General features: G+C 44.5%; 1 protein-coding gene across 1 annotated transcript; it reads right to left on the bottom strand.

Annotated features, from left to right (window-relative positions):
• Nucleotides 1-8,941: 8,941 nt before the first annotated feature.
• LOC123926522 (latherin-like) lies at nucleotides 8,942-17,916 on the bottom strand. The gene is made up of 7 exons (XM_045980437.1): nucleotides 17,817-17,916; nucleotides 16,488-16,632; nucleotides 14,839-14,943; nucleotides 13,601-13,750; nucleotides 11,007-11,088; nucleotides 10,138-10,201; nucleotides 8,942-8,997 (listed from the first exon to the last, which is right to left on the bottom strand). Exons 1-7 carry the CDS (start codon nucleotides 17,914-17,916, stop codon nucleotides 8,942-8,944), a joined length of 702 nt encoding a protein of 233 aa, XP_045836393.1.
• Between the last annotated feature and the right edge of the window lie 8,225 nt (nucleotides 17,917-26,141).

Here is a 26,141-nt window from a genome sequence, read left to right as displayed (position 1 = left end):
TCTCTTATTAGAGCTTGCCAGAGCATCCATAAACTTCCTCATTTGCCATAGGTACTCTGAAAGTATAATGGATTCTACCTAGGTCATAGAAGAACATCGTGGTAGAGAAACTTGCGCTGCTTCTTGGAGAGCCTGTCCTCGTTCTGATTCCTACTCAAACTGGTTCCTTAAGAGTTGCTCAGTAAATGCGTCAGAATAACACTTTTTTTTTTAAAAGATTTTATTTATTTATTTGAAAGACCGAAATTACAAGTAGGCGGAGAGGCAGGCAGAGAGAGAGGAGGAAGCAGGCTCCCTGCCGAGCAGAGAGCCCGATGCGGGGCTCGATCCCAGAACCCTGGGATCATGACCTAAGCCGAAGGCAGAGGCTTTAACCCACTGAGCCACCCAGGTGCCCCCAGAATAACACTTTTAATTGTGGTACGTATTACCTTAAAAATTAAAATGGACGGGGCGCCTGGGTGGCTCAGTGGGTTGAGCCGCTGCCTTCGGCTCGGGTCATGATCTCGGGGTCCTGGGATCGAGCCCCGCGTCTGGCTTTCTGCTCAGCGGAGAGCCTGCTTCCCTTCCTCTCTCTCTCTGCCTGCCTCTCTGCCTACTTGTGATATCTCTCTGTGAAATAAATAGGTGGAATCTTTAAAAAAAAAAAATTAAAATGGACCGTGAAGCTTTGTGCCTTTTTGTACTTGCAGAAACTTCATCAAAGTGCTGGGGACCTGGGCTTTTATGAAGTTGTATCTCACCTTCTTCCTCATGTGTATTTTACAAATGCCTTTAAATGCTTGTTAATTCCTGCTCATTGAGTTTAATCAGCATAATGTCAACAATGTATTGGACATATGTGATGTTCTGTGATGTCAGTATGATCAAGATTTTTATAGATTATGTTATGGTAGAAAACACCAGTAGTGCTGGGAGAAACTATTGTGTCCTGATAGCATTGCCAAGTAAAAGCAAGCTGATTCTGATGATCTCTAAATTTTGAAATAGGGGGAAAAACATTTTCAGGGGTAATAGTGAATTCCTGGTGTCAGGGATTGGGTTGACTTTAAGGCCGGTGAACAGTCTTGTTAAATGGGGATGGGGTAAGTATTGTGGTTTTTTTTTTCCCCCTAGTGTGTCAGCTTGGGTAGGCTACAATCCTGTTATTTCATCAGATGCTAACCTAGGTGTTGATCTGAAGGGAGTTTTCAGATATAATTAAAATCCATAATGAGATGACTTAATGTAAGGGAGATTATCCTGGATAATCCAGGTAGGACTAATTCAATTAGTTGGGAGGCCTTAAAAGCAAGGCTGAGGGGAGAGAGGGAGTAAGGGGTAGAGAGAGATAGAGAAACACAGAGAAGAGGAAGGAAGAGGAGAGGAGAGGAGGAAAAAGAAAAGAAGAAAAAGAAAGAGGAGAAAAAAAAGAAATATTTCCTGTGGACAGCTTTGGTGCTTAATTCTCCCTTCCTCGTGGCTTGAACTATGAGTTTCCATCTTGCTTAACAAACCCCCATAATCCTGTAAATCAATTTCTTGCAATCCCTCTCTTTGTCTCTTTCTCTCCTCTGTATTAATCCTGACTGATAAAAGTATCAGCATCCTTTTGTCTCTCAAATTAAAAATGATGGCCTTTGTCTCTCCAATTTCCCCCAGTGCTGTAGGATTGCTTTGGTTTATTATTGTGTTATAAGAGAAAGCTCTGGGAGTTTCCACTTGGCTTTTTTTCTCCCCAAAGCTCTCCCTCCATGGATCAGAGAGCCAAATGGGGATTCTGCCAGTTGCTAATTATGTCTCATTCAATTATACATTAAAGAATTGGAAAAATAATCACAGAATGGGTCCATGTAATTATCAGGCCCATTCTGAATCAAACTCGTGCCAAAACTCCATTTATCATTTGACAACAATTAAGCCCACTTTGGTGGACCATAAAACTATTTTGGGTTCCTGGAAAACAGCATAAATTCAGAACCAGTATCTCATAGCCCCAAAAGTTCTGGGTATTTTTCCACAGTACACCATGATTCTAATAAATGTCAACAGGCCAATTTGGGAAAGACTTGAAGGAAGACTTGGCGTGTAGGCTGTGGCAGTGTTGCAGGATCCCTTGGCTCCCCTTCAATCAAGGGGTTCCTGATCCTGAACTGGCTTTTAACAGGAAATTGGATGAAAAGCTCTTGATTTTCCATTTGGCAACCCACATCAAGTTTTTGGATTCCAAATCTGGAGATTCTCATGATGAATTAACATTTAGTAGGAGGACCATCTATTTCCTTCCTAGGGAAACTGTGATCAGTTAGCAGTTGCCGAATATTCTGAATACCATTTATCCTTGCCCTCCATTACAATAAGCATGCCCTCTCGTTTCTGCCAGTTTTGCTCCACCACTTGCTCTGTTACTGGTATATCTCATCCTCCCCTATTAAAATCACAGAGTCCTTCTCAATGGCAGCATTTCCCAGGTAATAAAAAACAGCTTTTCAAGGATGTCGATACTCTCCTACTGTATTTTTCAACTTTTTAGTTGATTTAGTTCAAGAGATTGTTGTTTGGATCCCCTCAGGAAATGTAACGGTTGGGGCACATGTGTTTACAAAAGATAAATCCACACCAACAGTCCAATCTCCCCAAGCCTTTGGATTCCTTACTTATATTGAACTTGGAAAGTTCTCAAACTCATTGAATGAAGGCCATTTTGAGTTTATTTTCTAGTAACCAATACAATAAGCTATCAAAGCCATTTTCAGCTGTGTGATCTAATATTAAGTCCAGAATCTTTGATGAAGGTACCCATCAATTAAGAAGCAACCCAGTTTATAGTCTATCTTCTTTGGTCTAATATTTAGAATCAATTCTGATGTGGAGAATGATGTGGTTTTGGAATATAAGTGAGGTTTGGGGGGTGAAGTGTGTTGCTGAGGGCTGAGAAAGAATTCTTGAGACATCTTTGGTGCAAAACAGTCGTTTTAGGGGCGCCTGGGTGGCTCAGCGGGTTAAGGCCTCTGCCTTCAGCTCAGGTCATGATCCCAGCGTCCTGGGATCGAGCCCCACATCGGGCTCTCTGCTCTGCAGGGAGCCTGCTTCCTCCTCTCTCTCTGCCTGCCTCTCTGCCTAGTTGTGATTTCTCTCTGTCAAATAAATAAAATATTTAAAAAACAAAAAAAAAAAAACAAAAAAAAAAAACAGTCGTTTTACTCAAGCATGGGGGCAGGACCGGTGGGCAGAAGGAGCAGCAGCACTGGGATTGTGTGGAGTGGGGATTACAGACTCCAGACTTGGGGAAGTAGGGGAAAGGGAGGTTTCTAAAGGACTTTCAAATGCTAGAGAGGACCTACAAGATACTAGAGGCCTTGCCATTGTCAAGTTAAGGTTGTTTTCCCCGTCTAGCAAGGTATTAACATTAAGATAGTTGGGAGCTTCCTGGAAGAATGTCACACTTGTCCCACCCAGGAGTGGGGGAGGGGAGGTTGCAGGGGACAGCTTGTGCTTTGTCTTCAGCTAGCCCTCTGCTTCCTCCTCAGAGAACAAAGGCAAAGAAAAAGAATTAAACTTCCTTATAACTGACAGCCCATTTGACAAGTACTTGGGACAGGCAGAGTGACCTTCTTCAAGGAGTTTAGCTGCCTTGATGTTCGTACTTTGCTAGAGGCCAAAGGCAACCTTAACAGTAGCCTAACCCCCAGGATCTAGTAAATCTTCCTTAACACATAAAAATCCCTTTGGAGACTTCCTTTATCTCTACCCCCCAAGATATATGTTAGCCATCATCCTCCAAGTGATGTAGGAAAGAGGATGTTAAGGTTCTAAGCCGACGGTCAAGAAAGAATTCTTGAGACACCTTTGGTGCAAAACCATGATTTTATTAAAGCACAGGGACAGCACCCGTGGGCAGAAAGAGCTGCAATGGGCTCATGAAGAGTGGCCCATTATATACTTTCAAGTTGGGAGGGGGTTAGGGATAACCTAAGTCTCTAAGGAATTTTGTAAGCAAGGTTTCCAGGACCTTGGGGGTGGGGGTGGGGGGCTAGCTGTTGTTGGGAAAAGGTCATTTATTGCCATCTAATAAAATCTTAGTCATGAGACCCTTCAGATGTATATCAGTGGGCTGTATGCTTGGGGGATGATTGCTAAAACATATCTTGGGGAGTTTAGAGGTAAAGGAAGTTTCCAAAGGAATTTTTATATGTTTAAGTAGACTTACAGGATCTTGGTGGAGGGTGTGTGTGTGTTGGGGGGGGTGTCAAGCTAGGATTGCCTTTTGCCCTTAGCAAAGTATTAACATTGAGGTGTTTGAGTCCCTAGAGGAATTTCACTCTCTGTTTCAAAGACTTGTCGATGATAGTAAGAATAGATAGATAGTAAGGAAATTTAATAATTTTTCTTCTGCCTTTGCTTCCCACATCACAAGCCTATGGCCCACTAATACAAATCTGAAGGGTCTTGTGACTAGGGTTTTACTAGACAGTAGTAAATGACCTCTTCCTAAAAACAGCTAGTCCCTCAATGTCCAGGAAGCTTCGCTTTCAAATTCCCTAGAGACTTAACACTATCCCTAACCCCTCCCAACTTGAAAGTATATAATCAGTCCTCACAACCCAGTGTAGCTTTTACTGCCTGTGGGTCCTGTCCCCACGTTTTAATAAAACCACCTCTTTGCACTGAAGACATCTCAAGAATTCTTTCTTGATTGTTCCTGAACCCCAACATTTTCATATAATTGCTACACATATTCCCCATGTCTGCTGTTATAAATTAGCCAAAAAAAAAAAGTAATTGATTATGTAAGTTATTTTATTTTTATTCTTGTCCCCTTGGAGCATGCGGAGATATGAGCCAAGTTATGGGTCTAGTGGCAACAAAGAGTGGTTGGGATGAGTTTTAAGGGTCTTGGAGGAGAAATGCCAAGAACTGGGAAGTAGGCTTCTGAGAAAGGGGCTCCTGTTGGCTGGTGCAGTATTCTGAGGAACATAATAAATTGATTTTGGAGCATTAAAAAACCAAAACCAAAACCAAAAACCAGCAACTTGTAAACTGAAACCAACTTTCCCTGACTGGGTGAAAAACCATTGCTGCACGATGCTTAAAGGAAAAGGAAGCAAACGGGAGAGAAGAGTTTTCTTTTCTCCTCCTTCAGCCTTGCAATCTCCCTCTAGTAAAGGATCCTAAAAAGGAGCAAGCCAGTAAAGAAGGTGGGTAGTTTTCAGAGTCCCAGATCCAGCACTGCAAAAGAGAGTACAGAAATAAAGATTTGTAACTGAGAGTTAAAAGCTTAATAACAACACAATTTATTTAAAAAGAGAAAGTTATGTAATGTATGTATGCAAAGAGGAGGGCCAGGCATGAATTGAGGTAGTGATAAGGAAGAAAAAGAGGGGGAGAAGCAGGTAGGGAGTAGATTGGAGTTGTCATGCAAAGTTGATTGCTAATGACTTGAGCAACATGAACACTGAATAGGGCTCACTGGTATTGGCTATGACAAAGTCTTCGATGACCTAAGGTAAGTTATTTTGAGTTGGGGAGATAAGCCAGATTACCTAAAATTGAGCACTGGGTAAAGGTGAGGAAGTAGAAACAATGGATAGCAATATCTCTCTTGAGAAGTTTGGTGATAGAGGGAAGAAAAATGGGATTACCAGGGCCGAGATCAGTTTTTTTCCATAAACCACAACTTTGTAGTTGCCTGAGGGACCTATCAATGAGACCCAAATTCTAACTTCACAGTAGGAGATTGTGGCCCAAGCAGAATCATCTAGAAGCCATCTCACACAAGACAGAAAGACTTGTTCTATAGTTTTTGGGATTCTCCAGGCCATAATGTTGAGGTATTTCTGAGATAAATTAACCTAAGAATCCTCCCCTACTCTGCGAACTTTAGTCATCACGATTAGCGGCACTGCCATCTCTGGCTATCTTTGCCCCTGCCCCACATGGCACTATGGAGGCAGGACAGCCCACAGTTCAGAGCTGCAAAAAATAAGTTTATTGTGAAGAGATTACGGAGAATCAGCACATGGATTCTGGTGAGGAGTTACAGGGAAATAACCTCCATATCCAAAGAAGCAGGGGATCCTTGGAGTCCAGGGTGGGTAAAGAAATTCCAGGCAGCAGCTGAATAATCAGCATGAACATCTATATAGGTGATGATCTGAAGTGTGGAGAACATTCCAAAGAGGAGAGATCAGCAGGGACCTGATTCTGTGTGATATAATAAAGGTATTAGTCAACCTCATACCCCTTTTAAGGAGGTGTCAACGAGAGCTTAAAGCCTCTTCCTCTCCCTGGCGCATTTCCTTGGACTGCTGTCCACTATCCATGGTGCTGAACCATATTCCAGTCTGGACATCCATGATTGCCTATCCCTGGATTCTGTTCCCTGTAGTGTCTCTCATCAACTGAGATAGATCTTCCTTCTCACCTTGACTTACTTCATGACACAAGGATTTAAAATACTGCCAGTTGTTCTGCTTGATCAAAAGACATATTTCTTATTTTTAATATTGGCAGCAGAGTCACATTTACAAAATACTTTCTAGGGACACCTAGAAAGGTGGCTCAGTCAGTTAAGTGGCTGCCTTTGGCTCAGTTCATGATCCCGGGGTCCTGGGATTGAGTCTCGCATCAGGCTTCTAGCTCGGCGGGGAGCCTGCTTCTCTCTCTCCCTCTGCCTGCCACCCTGCCTGCTTGTGCTCTCTCTTTGTCAAATAAATAAACATTTTTTTAAGTAAATAAAATCTTAAAAAAAACCAGAATACTTTCTAGGTTGAACCAATTATACCTGTAGAGTGAATATGGCATGGTTTGGAGCTGCTATGACAGGTGGCAGACTAGATGTATTGGTGGGTATAAAATGAGATGCTCTAGGCTTTTCAGAGTGCTGTAGCTGGCAGCAAGTTAGAACTGCATTGTCCAGTATGGCAGCCACTAGCCATATGTGGATGTTGAGCACTTAAATTGCAGCTGGTCCAAATTGAAATGTTCTGTAAGTATGAAATACACACTAGATATTGAGACTTAGCACAAAAAAAGAAGATAAAATGTTTCATTAATAATTTTATATTAAATGTTGACATGATAATATTTTGAATATACTTGACAAATGAAATATATTGCTAAATAAATCTGTTTCCTTTTCCTTTTAAAAATTTCATCACTAGAAAATTCTAAGTTACATGTGTATTTTGTGTTATATTTCTATTGGACAACATTAGTTTAGAATCTTACGTAACTAAGCTATCAACCCGAAGATATGGATTCAATTATAGTGTTGGCCATTCAGTTTCTTAACTTCCCTTTATGGACTGCACCTTCTTCTTGGTGGCTCGACCCATCACATAAACCCTTGTTCTCAGAAAGCATGTGTATAGTTCACTACAAACTTATCCTTACCGCGCATGCCTCCATCTTTCATGACTCCTACGATGAGTCACTTAGAGCTTCTGCCCCATTGTTGAGAGCATCAGGTCCTTTCCTGCTCCTGTATATTTGCACATTATGTATCCTCTGCTTTTTTTTTTTAAGATTTTATTTATTTATTTGACAGAGAGAGAGAGAGAGAGAGATCACAAGCAGGCAGAGAGGCAGGCAGAGGGAGAGGGGGAAGCAGGCTCCCTGCTGAGCAGAGGGCCTGATGCGGGGCTCAACCCCAGGACCCTGAGAGCATGACCTTCGCTGAAGGCAGAGGCTTAACCCTCTGAACCACCCAGGTGTGCCGTATCCTCTGCTTTTAATTTTTTTTCCTATACAGAAACTCTTAATCATTCTTCGACATCCAGTTTAAATCCTGCATCCTCTTGCAGCCCTTGTGGAAGACCCCAGGCAGTGTTGCTGGATCTTGCCTCTCTACCTCCACAAACTCCCAGCCAGAATACTTTACTACATCTAAAATTGCCTATTTATTTGTCTTATCCTTTATTAGGCTGGGGCTCTTAGGGCTATGTCTAATTCATTTTTGTAATGCTGGCACCTGGGATACAACAGGGAATAAGAAAAAGTCCTTGCTTGCATGAAATAAATATTCTAGTACTGGAGACAGAAAAGAAACAGAGTTGTAAAAAGTCAGATAATAATGAATTTTGTGAAAAAAAATAAGGAGGGAAGAGAGTGGCAGATATGCTTTTTTTTTTAAAGATTTTATTTATTTCTTTGACACAGAGAGAGAGAGATCACAAGTAGGCAGAGAGGCAGGCATAGAGAGAGGGGGAAGCAGGCTCCCTGTTAAGCAGAGAGCCTGATGCAGTGCTTGATCCAAGGACCCTGAGATCATGACCTGAACCGAAGGCAGAGGCCAAAGCCACTGAGCCACCCAGGTGGCCTGGCTTTTTTTGAGAGACCTGAGATGGTGACACTTGAGCAAGTGTGTGTTCAACATAGAATAGTTGCAAATAAATACACGATACATGAATAAAACTCTTTTTACAGAAAGATGCCTCCTCTGACTGAGCCCCTTCCACATCCCGGTCACACTGCTCTCCTTTCTTGCTCCCCAAAGGAAAACTCATTCCTGCTTCGAGGCTTTTGCACATGCTCCTCCTTCTGTCTGTGATGTTCTTCCCCTCAGTCTTAGCACAACTCCTGCCTATCATTCATGGCTCAGCTGAAAGATCTCACAGAGCCTTCCGTCTGCCTCTACTCTCTGCCCCTCCCTGCCCCTGTCACTCTCTCACTCTCTACTTGGTATCCTTTATAGTACCTACCACCCTCTGGAATTTAATTGGCTCTGCACTTGTTTCCTAGTTCATTATCAGTACATTCAACTAGGATAGAAACACCAAGAGAACAGAGTCTTGTGTTGTTCATGGCCGCATCCCTAGCAGTTAGTACATAGTAGAAGCTTAACTGAAATTTTACGGGTGAGTGAATGGCCCATCTATAATGACCCTAAAGGCCAAGTGCCGTCACTAAGGAATGGAAATATGCTCTGATCTCTCACCGGACTGGTGCAACCGTGGCTCCTTTACTTCGAGGGCATTTGGATGGTGGCTTGGAACCTATCCTGCTGCATCAGCAGACCTAAAGGCAGAACAGATACCCTGAGACAGTGGGAGTGAAGGAGGATCCGAGAGGCCAAAGGAGTTTTCTCCTGCTCCAGACGGGGGCAGAGCAGGGTCAGGGAATGAACCAAACACTTGGGGACATGTGGGTGGGGCTGGAGGCTCTACTTAGTCTCGGGCATCTCTGATCACTTCACTGACAGTTCTGGGCCTTGGTTTCTTTATCTGTAAATTGGGAACAACTGCTCCCTTCCAAGCTAGTAACTTAAGAACTATACACTGAAACAAGACCGTGGAGGAAGTTGGCATCACAGCAGCTGGTCCCCATTTGGCTAGCCATGTCTCCAGAATGGTGGCCCAGTATCAGCAGAGTGAGGGTATTGGTCAAGCTACTCCACTGACCTTTACTTTGGGGGAGTATGGGAGCCACATTTTGAGAGCTTTAGGACTCATTCAGATTAATTGCCTCAAGCTCCTACTTCATCAGTAGTGAGCTCTGTGTCAGTGAAAGTATGTGAGCAGAGGCCAGAAAACTGCTTGCTGGGAGAGAGAATTTAAAGGAACTTTAGAAACTCCAGCAGCTAACCCTTGGTAGGATGAATGAATCTTCAGTGAATGGAGGAATAGTCCTTTCAGCCCAGAAATTCTACTGGTTTTCAGATTCCCATTGGGGGCCTCAGCTGCCTGCTTGGCTTCTGGCAGACCTGGAAACTTTGGGTGCTGGAGGTAGGGTCTACTGGAAGGAGGCAGTCTTTGGGCTAAAACCAGGCCAATTTTCTGCTCATTATGTAACATCCAATCTAGAAGGATAAAGGAGAAATCAGGCAGCTTTTCTTCCCCAGAGAAGCTCCCATTTATAGTTTAGCTTCTCTAGGCTTTTGGGGCCAGAATGGAATTGAAACCAGCATGTATTTGGCTAGTGATGGAGGATTTCAATGGCCAGTGCAGGTGGCGTACTTGACCCTGGGCATGGGACCCTGGACTCCCTCAGTAAGCGGCAGCTGAGTTTACGAGGAGCGAGTTAGCAGGAACCATTCTGCCTCATTGAGGATGGGATGTTTTGTCTGAGAGAAGTGTTAGGGGAGAGGAGATAAACGTGAGGGAGGAGTCTGAGCTTTCTCCTGGGGTCTTCCTTGGTCTTCTCACCACCAGCACTTACTAATCAGTTCGTTAGTCACTTGCGGATTCAGGTTATAAAGACATGAATTAATGAACGGACACATCTGAAAGACAAGAAAGTATGCAAGAGTCAGAACGAGGGCTCCACCAATGGAGTGTGAATATTCAGGGGGCAATCAAGGCAAGTTCTCCTTCTAAGACAATCTATCCTAGGGACAACCAAGCAGGGGGTTGGGGGGACAGCCTGCCTGGGGTCACATGTCAGCTGAACTATGTGGCAGCTCTGTGACTTAGGTAAGTCACTGGCCATCTCTGGAACTTTTTCTTAAATGTGGAAAGTGGACATCATACTGTTATTTAGAATATGAGATTGTTTGGAGGATAAGAAAATTCATGAAAGATCCTTAGCACAATGCCTTTGTGCTTAATGAATATTAGCTGTTCATTTTATGATTACTTATACTTGTTTTAGAGATAAGGAAATGGAGTCTTGGAGAGGCTTATCAGCTTATCTCGTCACCCAGACGCCGATTTTGACTTTAAGTATTAAATAATACCTGGAAAGCACTTTACCAGTGCTGGTTGCACAGTGAGAGCTTGATAAATGCCACTTCCGCTCTCCCCAACTCTCCTTCCTGGAAGATTTCCCTTTTAAAGATTTTATTTAAAATCTTTAAATTTGGGAAGGGGCAGAGGGCGAAGGAGAAGCAGACTCCCCACTGAGCAGGGAACCCAATGTGGGGCTGGATCCCAGGACCCCTGAGATCATGACCTGAGCCAAAGATAGACGCTTAACTGACTGAGTCACCCGGGTGTCCCGATTTCCTTCTAGTTTATTAAGAAGATATAGTCCACCAAACTCTAGGTCTCAGACTAAAAAACCGAAGTAGTCTGGGTTTGTATACTTACTTTTGCTTCCAAATTATGGATTATCAGGTCTCCCAGGACTCTCTCTACGTTTTCCACAAAAATTTTTTTCATTGGGGTGACGCTAAATGAAGAATGAAAGTAGAACAGATTAAATTCTCCCAAACTCTCCTTTATTTACATCACTTTTGTGCTTAGCTGACCCCACATTATTTAAGCCTCCTGTTTCCAGGGCATTCCATGACCCAGGCTTGCCCTTCCACTGCAACCTACCTCTTAGGGCTCCTTAAAATTAATCTTTCAATTGAAATCACCCTGCCCTCATCATTGTTCCCCATGAAACCCCTTCCTTCTTGCCTATTTTGTTCTCTCTCCTGGAATCCCTTCTTCAGCTTCTATCACCCTTTTGGGTCCTGATCACTCTTTCTGGCACTTTCCTGTTCCCCTTGATGAGGGAGCAGAAGGCACAGTTAGGACAAAGCAGAGCTGACACCCCACAACACACCCCCCCTCCCCGACCACGGGATATATGTGACATTCCTCATGCACTCCTGGCTGCCCTAAAGCTAAGGAAAGGAAAAACAAATAGTTGATTTATAGAGATCACAATCCTGCAGGACATGAGTCTCCATTAGTTTACAAATGTCTTAGCAATTTACAAGAACAAACCATTTCTGTCAATAACCTAGCTTCCAGAAGGAAATGTAGATACAATTAAACGTCCTTATAATCTGCAGCCCATAGATGTACTTGAAGCAGGCAGAGTGTACTGTTTGTCCAGGAAGATCCCAACTATCTTACTGTTACTGCCTTATTAGAAGGAAAAACAACCTTCACTTGACAACGGCAAGGGTTCCAGTATCCTGTGAGTCTTTAACATATGAAAGTACCTCCCTTTTTTCTTACCTCCCCTGAGCCCACAGTATATAATCAGCCACACCAAACTACCCTGGTGCAGCAGCTCTTTCTGCCCACAGGTCCTGTCCCCGTGCTTTAATAAACTACCATTTTGCACCAAAGACATCTCAAGAATTCTTTCTTGGTTGTGGGCTCTGGACTCCACCCCACTGAACTTCGTCTAATTCCAAAACCACATCACTGTCATTATCTAATACTCCAACAAAACTTTTTTCTTTAGCCCTATGGTCATGCCTTCATGGAAGGAGTATTGTAATATCATTCTTCTGTTGAGGGAGAGGAGAAGGAAGCAAGGAAATAGCAATATAGTATGTCTTCAGATTCCTGACTCAGTCAATAATCCTTATAGGTAAGGGTAAATCTCATTCTCAGGCAGAGTGTTTGCTTTATATATAAATCAGCTAATCTACCACTTCCGGCCTGAGGACTCAGATGTCCCTCAAAGGAAAGACTAGTTTTCTTCAACATCTCAAAGGGCATGGAGCCACATTGACAGAATTTCCTCTGGGAGAAATGGTTGTGAATCAAGGGTTTAGTTAACTGGAACAGGACAGGAGGACATTACCAGAGGTGTAAGAGCTCAGAAAGGATTTCACACTCGATCTTTCTTGATCGAGTGAGCAACTGGGAGATGAATCAAAAGAAAGAATTAACAAATGAAAAAGACCTGAAGTATAATAGGTTGGTGATGACTGTTGGGTTCAGTTAATCATGGACATGAGCCTAAATTTTAAAAAAATCATATAAAATAAGATTGTAAAAAAAGAGATTATAAATTTAGAAGATAACACTTAGTAAAAGGGCAAACTTCTGAAAACAGTTACTCCGAAGAGAAGGTGTCACAGACCAATAAACAGATGGTGAAATCCTTGTTCTACTGGTAGTCAAGAGAATGGCATCTATGGGATTTTCTGCTGAAAATCCTTACTGAAGAAAAAAGTTGTAAAAATGAGAATAATTGATCCAGATTGACTATGGGGTGAAATTTGACCAATGCCAGCGAGAGTTCTATGTCAGTTCTATGGTATTTGGTAAGGGATTTGGAAGGCAGCTATGCTCACCACTATACCACCAACGCAGACCCTGGTAAGGGATTTGGAATGACTTAAAACTATGACATACCTTCAAGTTTAAAAGTCATAAAACTGCTTGTACTCTTTCAGTAATCTTAGGAATCTACAATTTCCGGCACCAAAATATTCAGGATTACTTATAGTAGCAAAAAATTCAGAAATAATCTAAATGTCAGCCAATAAAGGAGTGAGCCTCCTTTGTTTGTCCTCGATACTATTCAGTGAATTTCTTTTCATGTCAGTGAAAATGCAATTTTCATATTAAACAGAAATTTAAAATGACATGAAGTTCTTTTTGTAAGACACACAACCCCATATGCACAAAAGGCTCATTGGAGAAGGGTTTTTTTAAAGATTTTATTTATTTATTTGATATATATATAGAGAGAGATCACAAGCAGGCAGAGAGGCAGGCAGAGAGAGAGGAAGGGAAGCAGGCTCCCTGCTGAGCAGAGAGCCTGATGGGGGCTGGATCCCAGGACCCTGAGATCATGACCTGAGCCGAAGGCAGAGGCTTTAACCCACTGAGCCACCCAGGCGCCCTGAGAAGGGATTGTTTTGCTGGTGAGGTCTTTCAGGTGAAGCCTCATTGGGGCTATGTCCCAACCAGTGGGATGCAGAGAGAGAGAAACAAGGAGAACTTACAGATTTTCGGACTGGATCCATACAGTGTCAGGTGCAATCCTGCAATGTCCAAAGGCAAGTCGGTATTTGTTGTCTACACCCTTCTCTAAATAAAGCTGGACTCTCATATCTGTCCGTACATGGAATATGTAGGGATTAAGAGCTGGAAATCTGTGGGAGGGAAGAACGAAGGCTAGTGGGAGAGAGCAACAGAGCTTACTTTCCTCCCATTTGTTTCCAGAATGAGTGTTCTCATATGTTTGCACAGACCCTAGAAATTACCCTATAAAGATCATTTCCTCATTTTTCAAAAGAGATGATTCAGGTGAATAGGGATGGCTTTCTCCAAATCGTGCATCCAACCAGTGGGAAGCCAGGCAGGTCCGTGTTCAGGGCGTTTAACTGATACCCCCTATCTCTGGCTCCAGGGACAATTAGAAAGGAAATGGTTGATTCTAAGTATAGAATCCTATCAAATCTGAGAAACTGTGACTTTGTTGGAAAGTACTCTTTTTTTTTTAAGATTTTATTTATTTACTTGACAGACAGAGATCACAAGTAGGCAGGGAGGCAGGTAGAGAGAGAGTGGGGGAAGCAGGCTCCCTGCTGAGCAGAGAGCCCAATATGGGACTTGATCCCAGGACCCTGGGATCACGACCCGGGCCGAAGGCAGAGGCTTTAACCCACTGAACCACCCAGGTGCCCCGGAAAGTACTGTTCTTGAGGTCAAAAATGCCATTGCCTCCAGGGCCAGGCTTGAGTTGGAAATGGATAAGGGAGACCAAGGTCTGGTTTTACAGAAAGGGGGTGACAGCTGGGATGAATGAAGAAGGCCTGTTCTCCCTGGAGATACACTGTACAGACCAAACTAAACACATCTGTGCACAATCTCTAGGCAATGGTGCCAAGGGGCATTGGGGTCTAGAGCAGATTCTGTGTCATTGTCTTAAGTTGTATTCAGTCTTGAGGGGAGTGGGTTCAGGAAATCCAAATAAATGAGGGTGGGGCTTTCTGTATAAAGCAGAGAAAGGAAACTGGCTCAGCCTGCTCTGTTTTTCCTAGGGAGGCCCCAGCTTGGAGACATTCAAGTGTTCCCATGCTCTAAACTGACCATAGAGAGTGGCGCAGGCCCAGAGATGGAGGGTGTGTTTGCCCCAACCACACAATGAGACTTCCACCGGACACCCTTTAGTTATGGCTGCTTCCCACACCCACACATCGGAGCGAATGTGGATGGAACTGTACAAAGTGTTACTTACTTTATTTGTACGGAAAATGCTAATGGTATCCGTAACTCGACCCCCTTGAAGTTAGGGGAATTCTCAAGGTAGACCTGAAGGAGTCGAAAGTCTGTGATCTGTACCCTGGGTGAAAAAACAGCACAACAGGGAAGGTTATGATTCTAGCCCTAGATGGACCCCACTTTGTGCAAAGGCAGGTCCCTTGCAGAGCAGAAGCTGAACGTATGCAAAGATGGTTACTGACTCATTAATCATGTAATTTTTTGCATAGCTGTTACGCTCAGAGAATATGGTCCTAAGCAAAAAGAACCTGTTGCCTTAATGCATCACAGAATGGTCATGTCTAGCTCTTTGGCCAATACCAAGCAGGCTGGAATAAATGAGTAAATAAATGATGAGTAGAAGACGGAAAGCTATAGACAGCTTGGGCAGAGCATATATGTGTAAAACAATAAACACAGTAAGTGAATGCATACAGAATGTGTCTTGTGATGGGTGCAGTGAAGAAAAAGACTAGTGGGATCAGGTGAAGAGGATGACACTGGGAGGAGTGATATTTTAGAGCGTCAGGGAAGGCTTCTCACAGCAGGTGACACTGGGGCAGGGTCATGAATGAAGTTAGGGTCATGATAGCCAGGGGAAGAAGAAAGGGCCAGGCAGAAGACAGAGTAAGTGCATAGGCCCTGAAGCTGGAACAGCAATGGGCTCAGTGTGGCAGGTGGGTAGGGGGGAGGGGAGAGGGCAGTCAGGGCTGGGTCACAGGGGGCCTTGTGGGCCAATGGTAAGACCTTTGGGTTTGGTTCTGAGCAACTTGAAGACATTGGAGGGTTTGAGCAAGAGAGTTACAGTGTCTGGCTGACTGCTGAGAACGAGGCTTCTGAATATGGATGGAACAAAATGGAGTAGGAGGGGGCTTGCAGTGGAAGCAAGGGGACCTGGGACCATTAGTCAGAGGGAGATGATGGTGGTTCAGACCAGAGGAGGTGGAGAAAATGGTCAGATGCCTGGCTGACGGTGTGTGGAGAGGCTGCCTGGGGGAGTGAGTGAGGAGAGGGGCATTGGATGGTGTCAGGATTTAGGTCAGAGAGACCAGATGGGTGGAGTTTCATTATCTAAGATCAGCTGGGCTGGGGAGGAGCAGGCTGGGATGGGTGTGGGGTGAATAGGGGGTGGGAATCAGCGGCAGTTTTGAACATACTAAGAGGGACCTGGGTCTTCTAAGCTCTGGTGGTGAGGTGGCATCAATTTTTGTGATTGCCACATTACAACAGAGGTTGTCTTAACTGGTACTGTTGACTGGGGAGCTGTGTAAGTGCATTTTAAGTATTATTTCACTTAATATTTATGACAGTCCCATGGGGTCAGATGCTATAGTTCTCCATGTAACAGGGCAGGAGTTGAGTCTCAGAGAGGGGAAGAGACTGGAAGTAAGCAGCCATTCTCTTCCCAGAAAAAATGACTGAAACTGTCTTCAGCATCTCCCTAGCTTTTGTCTCTACCCCCAGTAGGAATTTCTCTCCACCAGTGGGTCTTAGCCCATTGGAGTGGGAAGGGCTGTTAGTTGAGGAAAGGGCTTCTGTAGAGTCAGGAAAATGCCAGGAGGGTGCTTATAAACCAACAAACCAGTACAGTCTGGACGTGGGGGGTTCTGATCTGAGACCACTTACATAAAATTAGCATCTCCGTTGGTGAGCAGGCCGCCCAGGATGTGGTTTCCTCTTGCAAGGCTGAAGACATTCTTCAGTGACCCTTGGAAGTCAATTGTCTGCAGGGCAGAGAGAATGTTTGTACCAGGGAGTCCTTGTGTCAAAGCTGAAAAACATATCCGACCCCCAAACTCCAACATTAGACATTTAGGTGCCAAAGATTCTCAGATGCAGCCTTGACCTCTGAGCATGTCCCACGTGTGGATCTTACTCCTCATTCACCTAGTTTTTCTGGCCTGCTTGGTGTTGGGCCAAATTGCAGGCACAATCATTCAGCAAATATTTGTAGAGGCCTACTGTGTGCTAGGGCCACACCAGGCTGCACCTGTGAGAACAGGCAGCACTCTTTGCCCTCATGGAGCTGGCATTCTGGTGGGGATGAGGGAAGAGGGATGATAAAGTAGTGAATAAAGGGACATGTGTGAGTCAAGTGCAGATAAGTGCTATGAAGGGGCTGGTTTCAAAATACTCAAGAACCCGCTGGGCACGGACACCAAGCAATCAGAAAGGACATCAACCATAGCTCTGTAGCCAGGTCCTGTGGCTCCTGGGCTCTGCCAAGTGTTGACTCATTAGATTTTTCTTGGTGAGGAGGCTGGAGTCCTGGGGTGGAAGGTGAGATGGTTGGGGTGGTGAGGGGCATCACTTGGGGAGTCTCTGAGCAGGGGATACTTCCCAAGGAATTTAGAAAAACATTTCATTATTTTAACCACCACAGCCATACCATACATCCTGTGAAGCTCTTTCTGTCATGAGGGAAAGTAAAAGACAGACTGAGGAATTGAGAGTATTGGGTAAGGGCAATAATGCATGCAAGGATGTCAAGGAATGTCTTCTGCAAAGGCAACATTTTAGCAGAGACTTGAAGGAAGGGAGGGAGCCATGTTGATAGTTAGTGCAAGAGTGTTCTAGGCAGAGGGAACAGCAAGTGCTAAGGTCTTGGGGTGTGCTCAATGTGTTGAGGAAGCTACTGTGGCAGGAGGGTAGCCAGTGAATGGGGAGTGGTAGGAGAGGTGAGCAGAGGCCAGTCCAGGTGGGGCTGGGCCTTTTGATGGTGGGTTTTAATAGATAGACCAGGGCAAGGAGACAGGAAAGAGGGGAATCTTGGGAGAACAGTATTAAATATAGTAATGTTGTGATGATCAGAGCAGCTAATGATTCATCATGTTCACTCTGTCCCAGGCATGATGCTAATTAGAATTTAACCTACAATGGCTCACGGTCTAGGCTTTTAGGAGAGGCCTGTGGTTCTGACAAGGCCAGGTGTGACCCAAGGCAGGACAGTCTCACCATTGTTGATCTGGAAAGAAGCTCTGGATAGGGCCTCTTGAGCAGAGGATGAGGCGAGCAGCCCACAGAGGAGAATGAAGAGGCCGGAGACCTTTAGCATCTTGGGTCAGGTACCTGTGGGGGAGCAGGCAGAGAGGGTCAGCTGTGGGGTCATTCTCTGAGAGGGTCTCCCCAGAGCTTGGGTCTATGGTGGCTACAGAACTCATGTTGTCTATTCTATAGGTGGGGCCAGTAAGTTTCAGAGAGGAGACACGTTTCTCCTCATAGTATAGAGCTAGAAATGAAGAGTCCAGGACGTGAAGTGGCCCAAGGCCACCCAACCTGTATATATGCCCAAGGGTGCTGGATGTACAGTTTTTCCTGCCTGGGTATAGTCTTCCCCGGTAGAGGTGCTCACTGCCCCCTGTGAGAGGCTGCATGTGCTACAGTTGCAAGAATAGTGTCGGAAGCCCTCCAGCTCTTACCAGGTGTAGGATTGTGGGATTTAGGGCAAGTTGCTTCACCACATGACATTGGGTGGAGGACATATTATCCTCATTTTACAGGAGGCTTTGGTGTGCCCTGGCTTCAGAGACAGAACAGGCCTGGGATGGAATCCCAGCTCTGCCACCCACTTTCTGGTAATCTGGGAAATGCAGGGTCTTGGAGGTTCAGTTTCCTCATCTGGAAAATGTGGATCATACATACACATACTCCCCCTCAGCCTTCTTACGAATACCGAGTGCAGCACTCTACCTGTTGGAAGTGCTCCGTAAATGGTTGCCATTATGCTGGTGAGCTTTATGATTATGATGATCTTCATCTGGTAATTCAAAGAACTTACCTTTCTGCGTTGGTGGGAAACATGGGCTCAGTGGCATGGATCTATCCCTCAGGCCAAGGAACAAGGGTTTGTCTGAAGTATGTGGAGACCATGCTCCAGTTTGCAGTGCTTCTGGGTTGGAACCCTCTGCTTATACGGAATGCTCCCTGGGCTGGGATAGGTCCTCAGGACCTTGGCACTTACCTTATACCTCATCATGAGTTAAAGACATTCATGCACATGGTAGTGGGACTTTCAGAGGCTTCAGTCAAAAGACAGTGCAAATGTCCCCTTTCGGGACCTGAGACTAACATGTAGATTCTGGTAGGGCCCAATCTTCTCTTTAGACACATGGCAAATTCAGGAAAGACTCTGAGCCCCATCCCAGTCACCAATCCCATGTAAATTGACCCATTTGGTTTAATATTTTAATTTTGACGATCTGTTTTCAGACAAGTAGAAAAATTAGAAAAGAAATATACAAAGAAAGAAATAAATAAATAAAAATTCTCAGAGATTAAATTCTGTTGTAGGGGCGCCTGGGTGGCTCAGTGGATTAAGCCGCTGCCTTCGGCTCAGGTCATGATCTCAGGGTCCTGGGATCAAGCCCCATGTCGGGCTCTCTGCTCTGCAGGGAGCCTGCTTCCTCCTCTCTGCCTGCCTCTCTGCCTACTTGTGATCTCTCTCTCTGTCAAATAAATAAAAAATAAAAAAAATCTAAAAAAAAATAAATAAATTCTGTTGTAATTTCTTTGAGAAGCTTTTCTTTATATACTCACACGTGTGTACACACACACACACACGTACACATATGCATTCATGTAACATTATGGGAAAAACAAGATTGCCCTGTCATGCTTCTATAGAATCACTTTATCAAATGACAACACATCATGATAGTCTTTCTACTTCCTTATCTGCAGAATGTTCTAATGTATGGATTGAACAATTTTATTTAATCAGTCTCTTCCTTTTGGTCATTTTTGTATTAACATCTCAAACAGCCCTGGGATGAACATACTTGGGTGTTTTTCTTGGCTCACTTGCCATATTATTCCCCATAAAACATTTTCTGGAAATAACCAATCTTAAAGTTACTTTTTAAAGGATGCAGCATTTCCTGTGTTAGAACTTCTCAACCTGAGCCCTAAATGGGTGGTTACAAATTTCAAGCAAGATCTAAGTTCAAATTCATTCATTCATTCATTCATTTGAGAGAGAGAGAGAGAGAGTAGGGAGAGGGGCAGAGATGAGGGAGAGGAAGGGGGAAAGAATCTCAAGCAGACTCCCTGCAGAGCCCATCCTGGGGCTCTATCTCCCCACCCTGAGATCATGACTTAGCTGAAAACCAACAGTCCAATGCTTAACCAACTGAAACATTGCAGCGCCCCTAAGTTCAAATTCTAGCTGCAGAGTTCTGGTTTTGGTCATGACAGATTTACCAGACCAACCTTCCCATTAAAATCAACTATAAAAGATGAAAATATATCAAACAGTGGTTCAAGGGTATCGATGAGAAACTACGCAGGTAGAATTGGAGAGCCTGTGATTCTTAGGAAAGAGTATCTTTTAAGGTGAGCTCCACATTCACCCCAACTTCTGCCTAAGGTCGGTCCTGTGATGGGGAAATAGAGTCCAAACAAAGGGATCAGTCTCACTGGGCTGAGGAGGCAGAGTTGTATTGGGGGCTTTCAGAGTAGTTGGGACTTGAGGAACAGAATCCCACAGAAGGTGGTACCACAGGGAAAGACTTCTGAAATCAGTGTACAGACTTCCCTCAACTCACTGGCCTTAAGCTCACCTGTGCAGTGTGAGACTTGTGATATTATGATTCATAATAAGAAATATGTATTTGGTTTTTGCCCCATTTCTGGCACAGAGCTCCCTTGGAATTTCCTAAGTGATGAGAGAAGTAAAGTTATCTTTCGTCATGTTAATGAGATAACTTTTGGAAAGCACCTAGGATGGGGGTGAGTTTTCAGGGGAACCCACCAGGTGATTAGAGGTTTGGACCTTTCAGTCCCACCTCCCAATACCCCCCAGCCTCTGGGAAGAGGAAAGGGGCTGAAGATTGAGTTCAGTCACCAGTGGCCAATGGTTGAATGAGTCGTGCCGATGTAATGCAGCCCCCATAAAAACCCAAAAGGAAGGGGGTCTAGGTTGGTGGACATGTGGATATTCAGGGAGGGGGTGCCCCCAGAGAGTGTGTAGAAACTCCACACATCTATCCCCATTCCTTGTGCTATGCATCTCTTTCACCTGGCTATTCGTGAGTTGTATTCTTTTATAACAAACCAGTCATCTAGGCGGTGACATATTTCTCTGAGTTCCGTGAGCCATTCTAGCAAGCTAATTAAACTTAAGTTGGAGGTTATGGGAACCTTTGATTAGTAGCTGGTCAGTCAGAAACACAAGCAAGTCCACCACATGGACTTGAGCTTGGCATGTGAAGTGAGGACAATCTCTTGGAACATAGCCCTTAAGCTGTGGTGCCATCTGATGCCATCTCTGGGTACAGAGTGTCAGAATTGAGGGGAATTGTAGGACACTCAGCTAGTGTCAGAGAATTGCCTGGTTGTGTGTGGGGAAACCCAAACACATTGTATTTGGCATAAAAAATCTTTAGACTCCGAGACATTGGCAGAAAATAGCAGCTGAGAGTTAAAAAGCCGAGCAGAGATTTCAGCACCTCCCCTGTGTGGTGCTGGGGAGACACTGGTTTGAATTCAAACCTTATTAAGATGGAGTGGCCTTGATAAACATCTTGGACTTTTAGGTAAGATCCAAAAGATGTAGGAGACGCTGTAGGAGAAATGGCATGTCCTAGAAATAAAGGCTTCCCCTGAAGAGTAAGAGCAAAATCAAAATAGTTTTTACCCTCATAAAACATAAATCTAAGCCTCAGAAGAATCAAAGCAAGCCACTTATATTCTATCTTTTGGCTGTCTTTCTCTTTGGAAAAAGATGGGACCATTCAGAGCCTCTATGATTTTTATCATGTCTAGCATCCAGTGAAAAAGTACAAGGCACGCGTGTGCGCGCACACACACACACACACGACAAATGGATTGAAATCCAAGAAATTAAAATATACAATATAACAGACCCACAGGTGATTCAATTATTCAAATATTGAGCAGACAGTAGGGCAAGCAGCCCAGAGAGGATAAGAAGGAGACCTGATACTTTCAGCATCTTGGGGCAGTACCTGTGGGAATCCCAGGTAAGAAGAGTCAGTTTCAGGACCACTCGGACACCCTGGGTCTCCGTCAGTTGATTCTGGATGGGCTCTGGAGTGAGGCAGACTTTATAAATGGTGAGTGGCCCCCTTGCTGGGGAGACGTGGCACTGGGTGATGGACAGCTGGGAAACTGATGAGAAGCCCTCAATCTTACCACATCCATCCAAAACCTCCAAAGCAAACATTCCTGCATAGAAGGCCTGGGGGATTAATGGGGTAGGGACTCACTTGTGTCAATCGATGTGTCAAGAACATATTTCAGACTACGTCATGAGACTCACCAAATGCAGAGGTGCAGAGAAGGTAGGGAGCATTGAGAGAGGCTGGAGACTGTTCATGACTCTCATCCATGGCCCTGTCCTGCAGGTTTCCTCATCTATGCCATGAGTGAGGTAGACCCAGGGACTGTGAGGGATGAAGCCACCAGTTGGCTTTGAGTGGAGACAGGGGGAAATGCACACTGGCCTCAGTTGGGAGAGCCTTGGTTTCTAGCCTGGCTCTACCTTTCCTTGCTGTTTGATCCTGGACAGCTCCCATGTCCTTTCTGGCCCTCAGTTTCTCCATCTATCATAACACAAATGCTTGTGGAATCCTCATAGCAGTCTTATGATATAAAGACTATTATTAGTCCCATTTTACAGGTGAGGAAACCAAGACTCAAGAGAAGAAAAAGTTGCCCAAGGTCATAGAGCCAGTCTATAGTAGAGTCAGGATTTGAGCCCAAGCTTGTAACCTTGACACCACATGCCAAATTCCTCCTTTTAGAGCAGAGCTGAGGCCTCCTTGTAAGGTGGGAGTCACAGTGCTCTGTTGCAATGGGAAGGCTTGTTCCTCAAGGCCCAAAGGACAGATAGGCTTCATCATTTGCTCCCAAAAGTGAGACCCCACTCAAGCTTTAATTAAAAAATGCATTTAAACATATATTTCAGATTATTTGCATGATCTGTGTTTACAAGGGAGCATTTTAAAATACAGAAAGGCATAAAGAAAATAATATCTCTATTTAGAGATAAACCTCCACTAGCACTTTGGTTCATTGGTCTCTAGTCTTCATTCTGCGCCTGGATATACATACAGGGGTGGAGAATAGTCATCCAGCTAACCTCTTCACAGCAGGCCTTCCCGAAGGAACAGCTGAACAGGATACTTTCCTGTCTACCATACTAAGTCACCTCATCATTCTGGCAAAGATCAGACAGTTCCACAGTGTCCAAGCCATGGGGACCTTGTCATGCTGATCTCCCACCAACCATCCCTAAATGCCACCTACTCCTTTTTTCCCCTGGTATGCCCTGCCCCTCCTGCCACAGGACCTTTGTTCAAGTTATTCCTATGCCCTGCCTGGAAAGCAGCAAACACTGCATAAATCTGTGCTAAAAGAATGAATGAATGAAGGACCCATTCTTTGAGGCCTTGTTCTAATCTCACCCTTACCAAGAAGGTGTTACAGATTTCCCTGGCAGCAATTCATCTCTGACTCCAAAGCTGGACATTTGTCCCCCTATTCAACCCCAGGCCCGAGGATATCAGCTTCTGCATCTAATATGTCAGATTTAGGGGCTGTATATAAGTTTTTCTGTCTCTTCAGGCCTCATACAACACACTTTGCACACCTCATCTCATTTCGTCCTCCCCAAACCCTAGGAGGGGTTGATGCTCTAACACTCACATTACAGGAAAAGAGGCTATGCTTCCAGCCCCTGGAAGAGCCAAGATCCACCACCAGGAGGTAGACCCCAGAGCCAAGATCTTAATCACAGTTCAGTTTCATCTGGTATGTTTTCTAGCCATGGACACGTGTTAGAACCTGAAGGCCATTCTAAAGTGGGTCATTTGAGAGCAGATATTTTAGCATGACCACCCACCGAAACATCACTTCCTGCCTCCTTTTTGTAGAATGTGGGCAAGGAAGCCCAGGAGAGGAAGGGAAGAAGAAAAGGCAGGCAGGGGTCAGATTCTAGGGGAAACATAAGCCAGGGCTTGGAGCCTCCACCCTGACGGTTTGTTTGGTTTTTCGATTTTTTTTAAAAGATTTTATTTATTTTGGGGGGGGAGGGGCAGAGGGAGAGGGTCAGGGAATCTCAAGCAGACTCCCCGTTGAGTGTGGAGCCCAATATGGGGCTCTGTCTTATCACCCTGAAATCATGACCTGAGCCAAAACCAAGGGTCAGTCGCTTAACTGACTGTGCCACCCGGATGCCCTTGTTTGCTTTTTAATAGATTATTTTTCTGAATAATTTTAGGTTCACAGCAAATTTGAGCAGAAAGTGCAGAGTTCTCATATACTTCCTGCCCCCTCCACACACCCGCTTCCTGCATGGCCAGCAATCCCCCCACCCTCGGAAGTGGGGCCTTTGTTATAATGATGAGCCCACACCGACACATTATCACCCACCATCCACAGTTTACATCAGGGTTTGCGCCTGGTGTTGTATATCCTGTGGGTCTGGACAAAAGTACCATGACATGCATCTACTATTACAGTATACAGAACAGTTTCATTGCCCTCCAAATTCTCTGTGCTCTGACAGTTCATCCCTCCCTCCTTCTGAACCCCTGACTATACTGATTTTTTTTAAACTGTCTCTACAGTTTTGCCTTTTCCAGAATGTCACGTAGTTGAAATCATCCAGTGCGTAGCCTTCTCATAGACGAGGCTGCTTTAACTTAGTAATAAGGATTTAAGGTTCCTCCATGTCTTTTCATGAGTTGCTAGCTTATCTTTTTTTTTTAAATTTTATTTATTTATTTTGACAGAGAGAGATCACAAGTAGGCAGAGAGGCAGGCAGAGAGAGAGAAGGGGAAGCAGGCTCCTCGCTGAGCAGAGAGCCCGATGCGGGGCTCGATCCCAGGACCCTGAGATCATGACCTGAGCTGAAGGCAGAGGCTTTAACCCACTGAGCCACCCAGGCGCCCCGCTAGCTTATCTTTTTAATGCTGCATCACATTCCACTGTCTGGTTGGGCCACAGCTTATTTATCCTACTGAAGGACATCTTGGTTCTTCCAAGTTTTGGCAGTTATGAATAAAGCTGCTCAAACCTCCATGTGCAGGTCTTTGTGTGGACATACATTTTCAATTCCTTTGGGTAGATACCAAGGAGTGTGATCACTGGATGGTGCAGTGAGACACTCTGGAAGCTTCGATCAGGGTTGTGAAATGCAGGTCCACAGGTGCCATTGTCAGCATACGTGCTCCCATTGGTCAGTTGGATGGGCAAGCATTTGCAGAACAATAGAGACAAATGTGACTTTGCCAGCTGATCTTGGATATGAGCTAAGGCGAATCACTTTGTTCCTTCTTCTGGAACCAAAGGTGAGGTTTTCCCTCTTCCAACAACACTCTCAAGTGGAGGAGGATGGAATACAGGCTCCTGAGCCATCAGCGCTGGCCCCGGAGCCTAGTCTGGGGACTAGCAAAGGCTCAGCATGAGTAAGCTGCAGGAGGGACTGCTCCAGCTGACCTTCTCTCGTGGGCACCCTTCCCTGGGAGCCACACTCTTTCCCTGGCCTCAGCCCAGCTCTCCACCCAACAGCTCTTGCCCTGGGTGGGACCTGGACCAGCCATGGCCTTTGCCTCCTTTCAATTCACCTGACATATCACTGGCCAGAGGAAACTTCTGGAAACTAATTGCCGAGGCTGTGTCTCCCTTGTCCAGAAACCTTCCATGGCTTCCTCGTACCTAGCCCAGCAGTTCTTGAAGTGTGGTCTGGGGGCCCCAAAGAAACTTCCAGGGGTTCTGCAAGGTCCCAAAAAATTCTAAATTAATATGAGGACATTATTTGCCTCTTTGCTCTCATTTATGTCACAAGTGTAGAGAATTTTCTAGGCACTCCATGACGTGATATTACAACCGACTGAAGGCAGAGCAAATGTGAGGATCCAGCTGTCTTCTATTAAGCCAGTCATTATGGAGAATTAAAAAAAAATGTAAAACAGAGCTTATTCTTCCCAGTAATGTTGTTTTTGGAACATAGAGTTATTTTTCATAAAAATATGTCATTTTGTTAAAATGCAATCGGTTTATTATTTTAAAATAATTCAATGAATCTGTATTTGAAAATATATATATTTGTTCCTTTTGTGGCAAATATCGATGAGTAGAATCTATGTAGACAAAAGCTCTTTGAGGTCTTTGGGTTTTGAAGGTGTGCTAAGGACAAAGAAATATAACTCCTGGCTGAGAGGATCACCTCTAAACTGCCTCCAGCTTGGCATTCAAGACACTGCCCTCCATTTGACGTTCACACATTTATGCTCCAGCAGCATCCAGGGCCTGTG

The sequence above is a fragment of the Meles meles genome, chromosome 16 (assembly GCF_922984935.1).
Source record: "Meles meles chromosome 16, mMelMel3.1 paternal haplotype, whole genome shotgun sequence".
NCBI classification, from domain to species: Eukaryota; Metazoa; Chordata; class Mammalia; order Carnivora; family Mustelidae; genus Meles; species Meles meles.
This window is presented reverse-complemented; position numbering and strand designations above follow the sequence as displayed.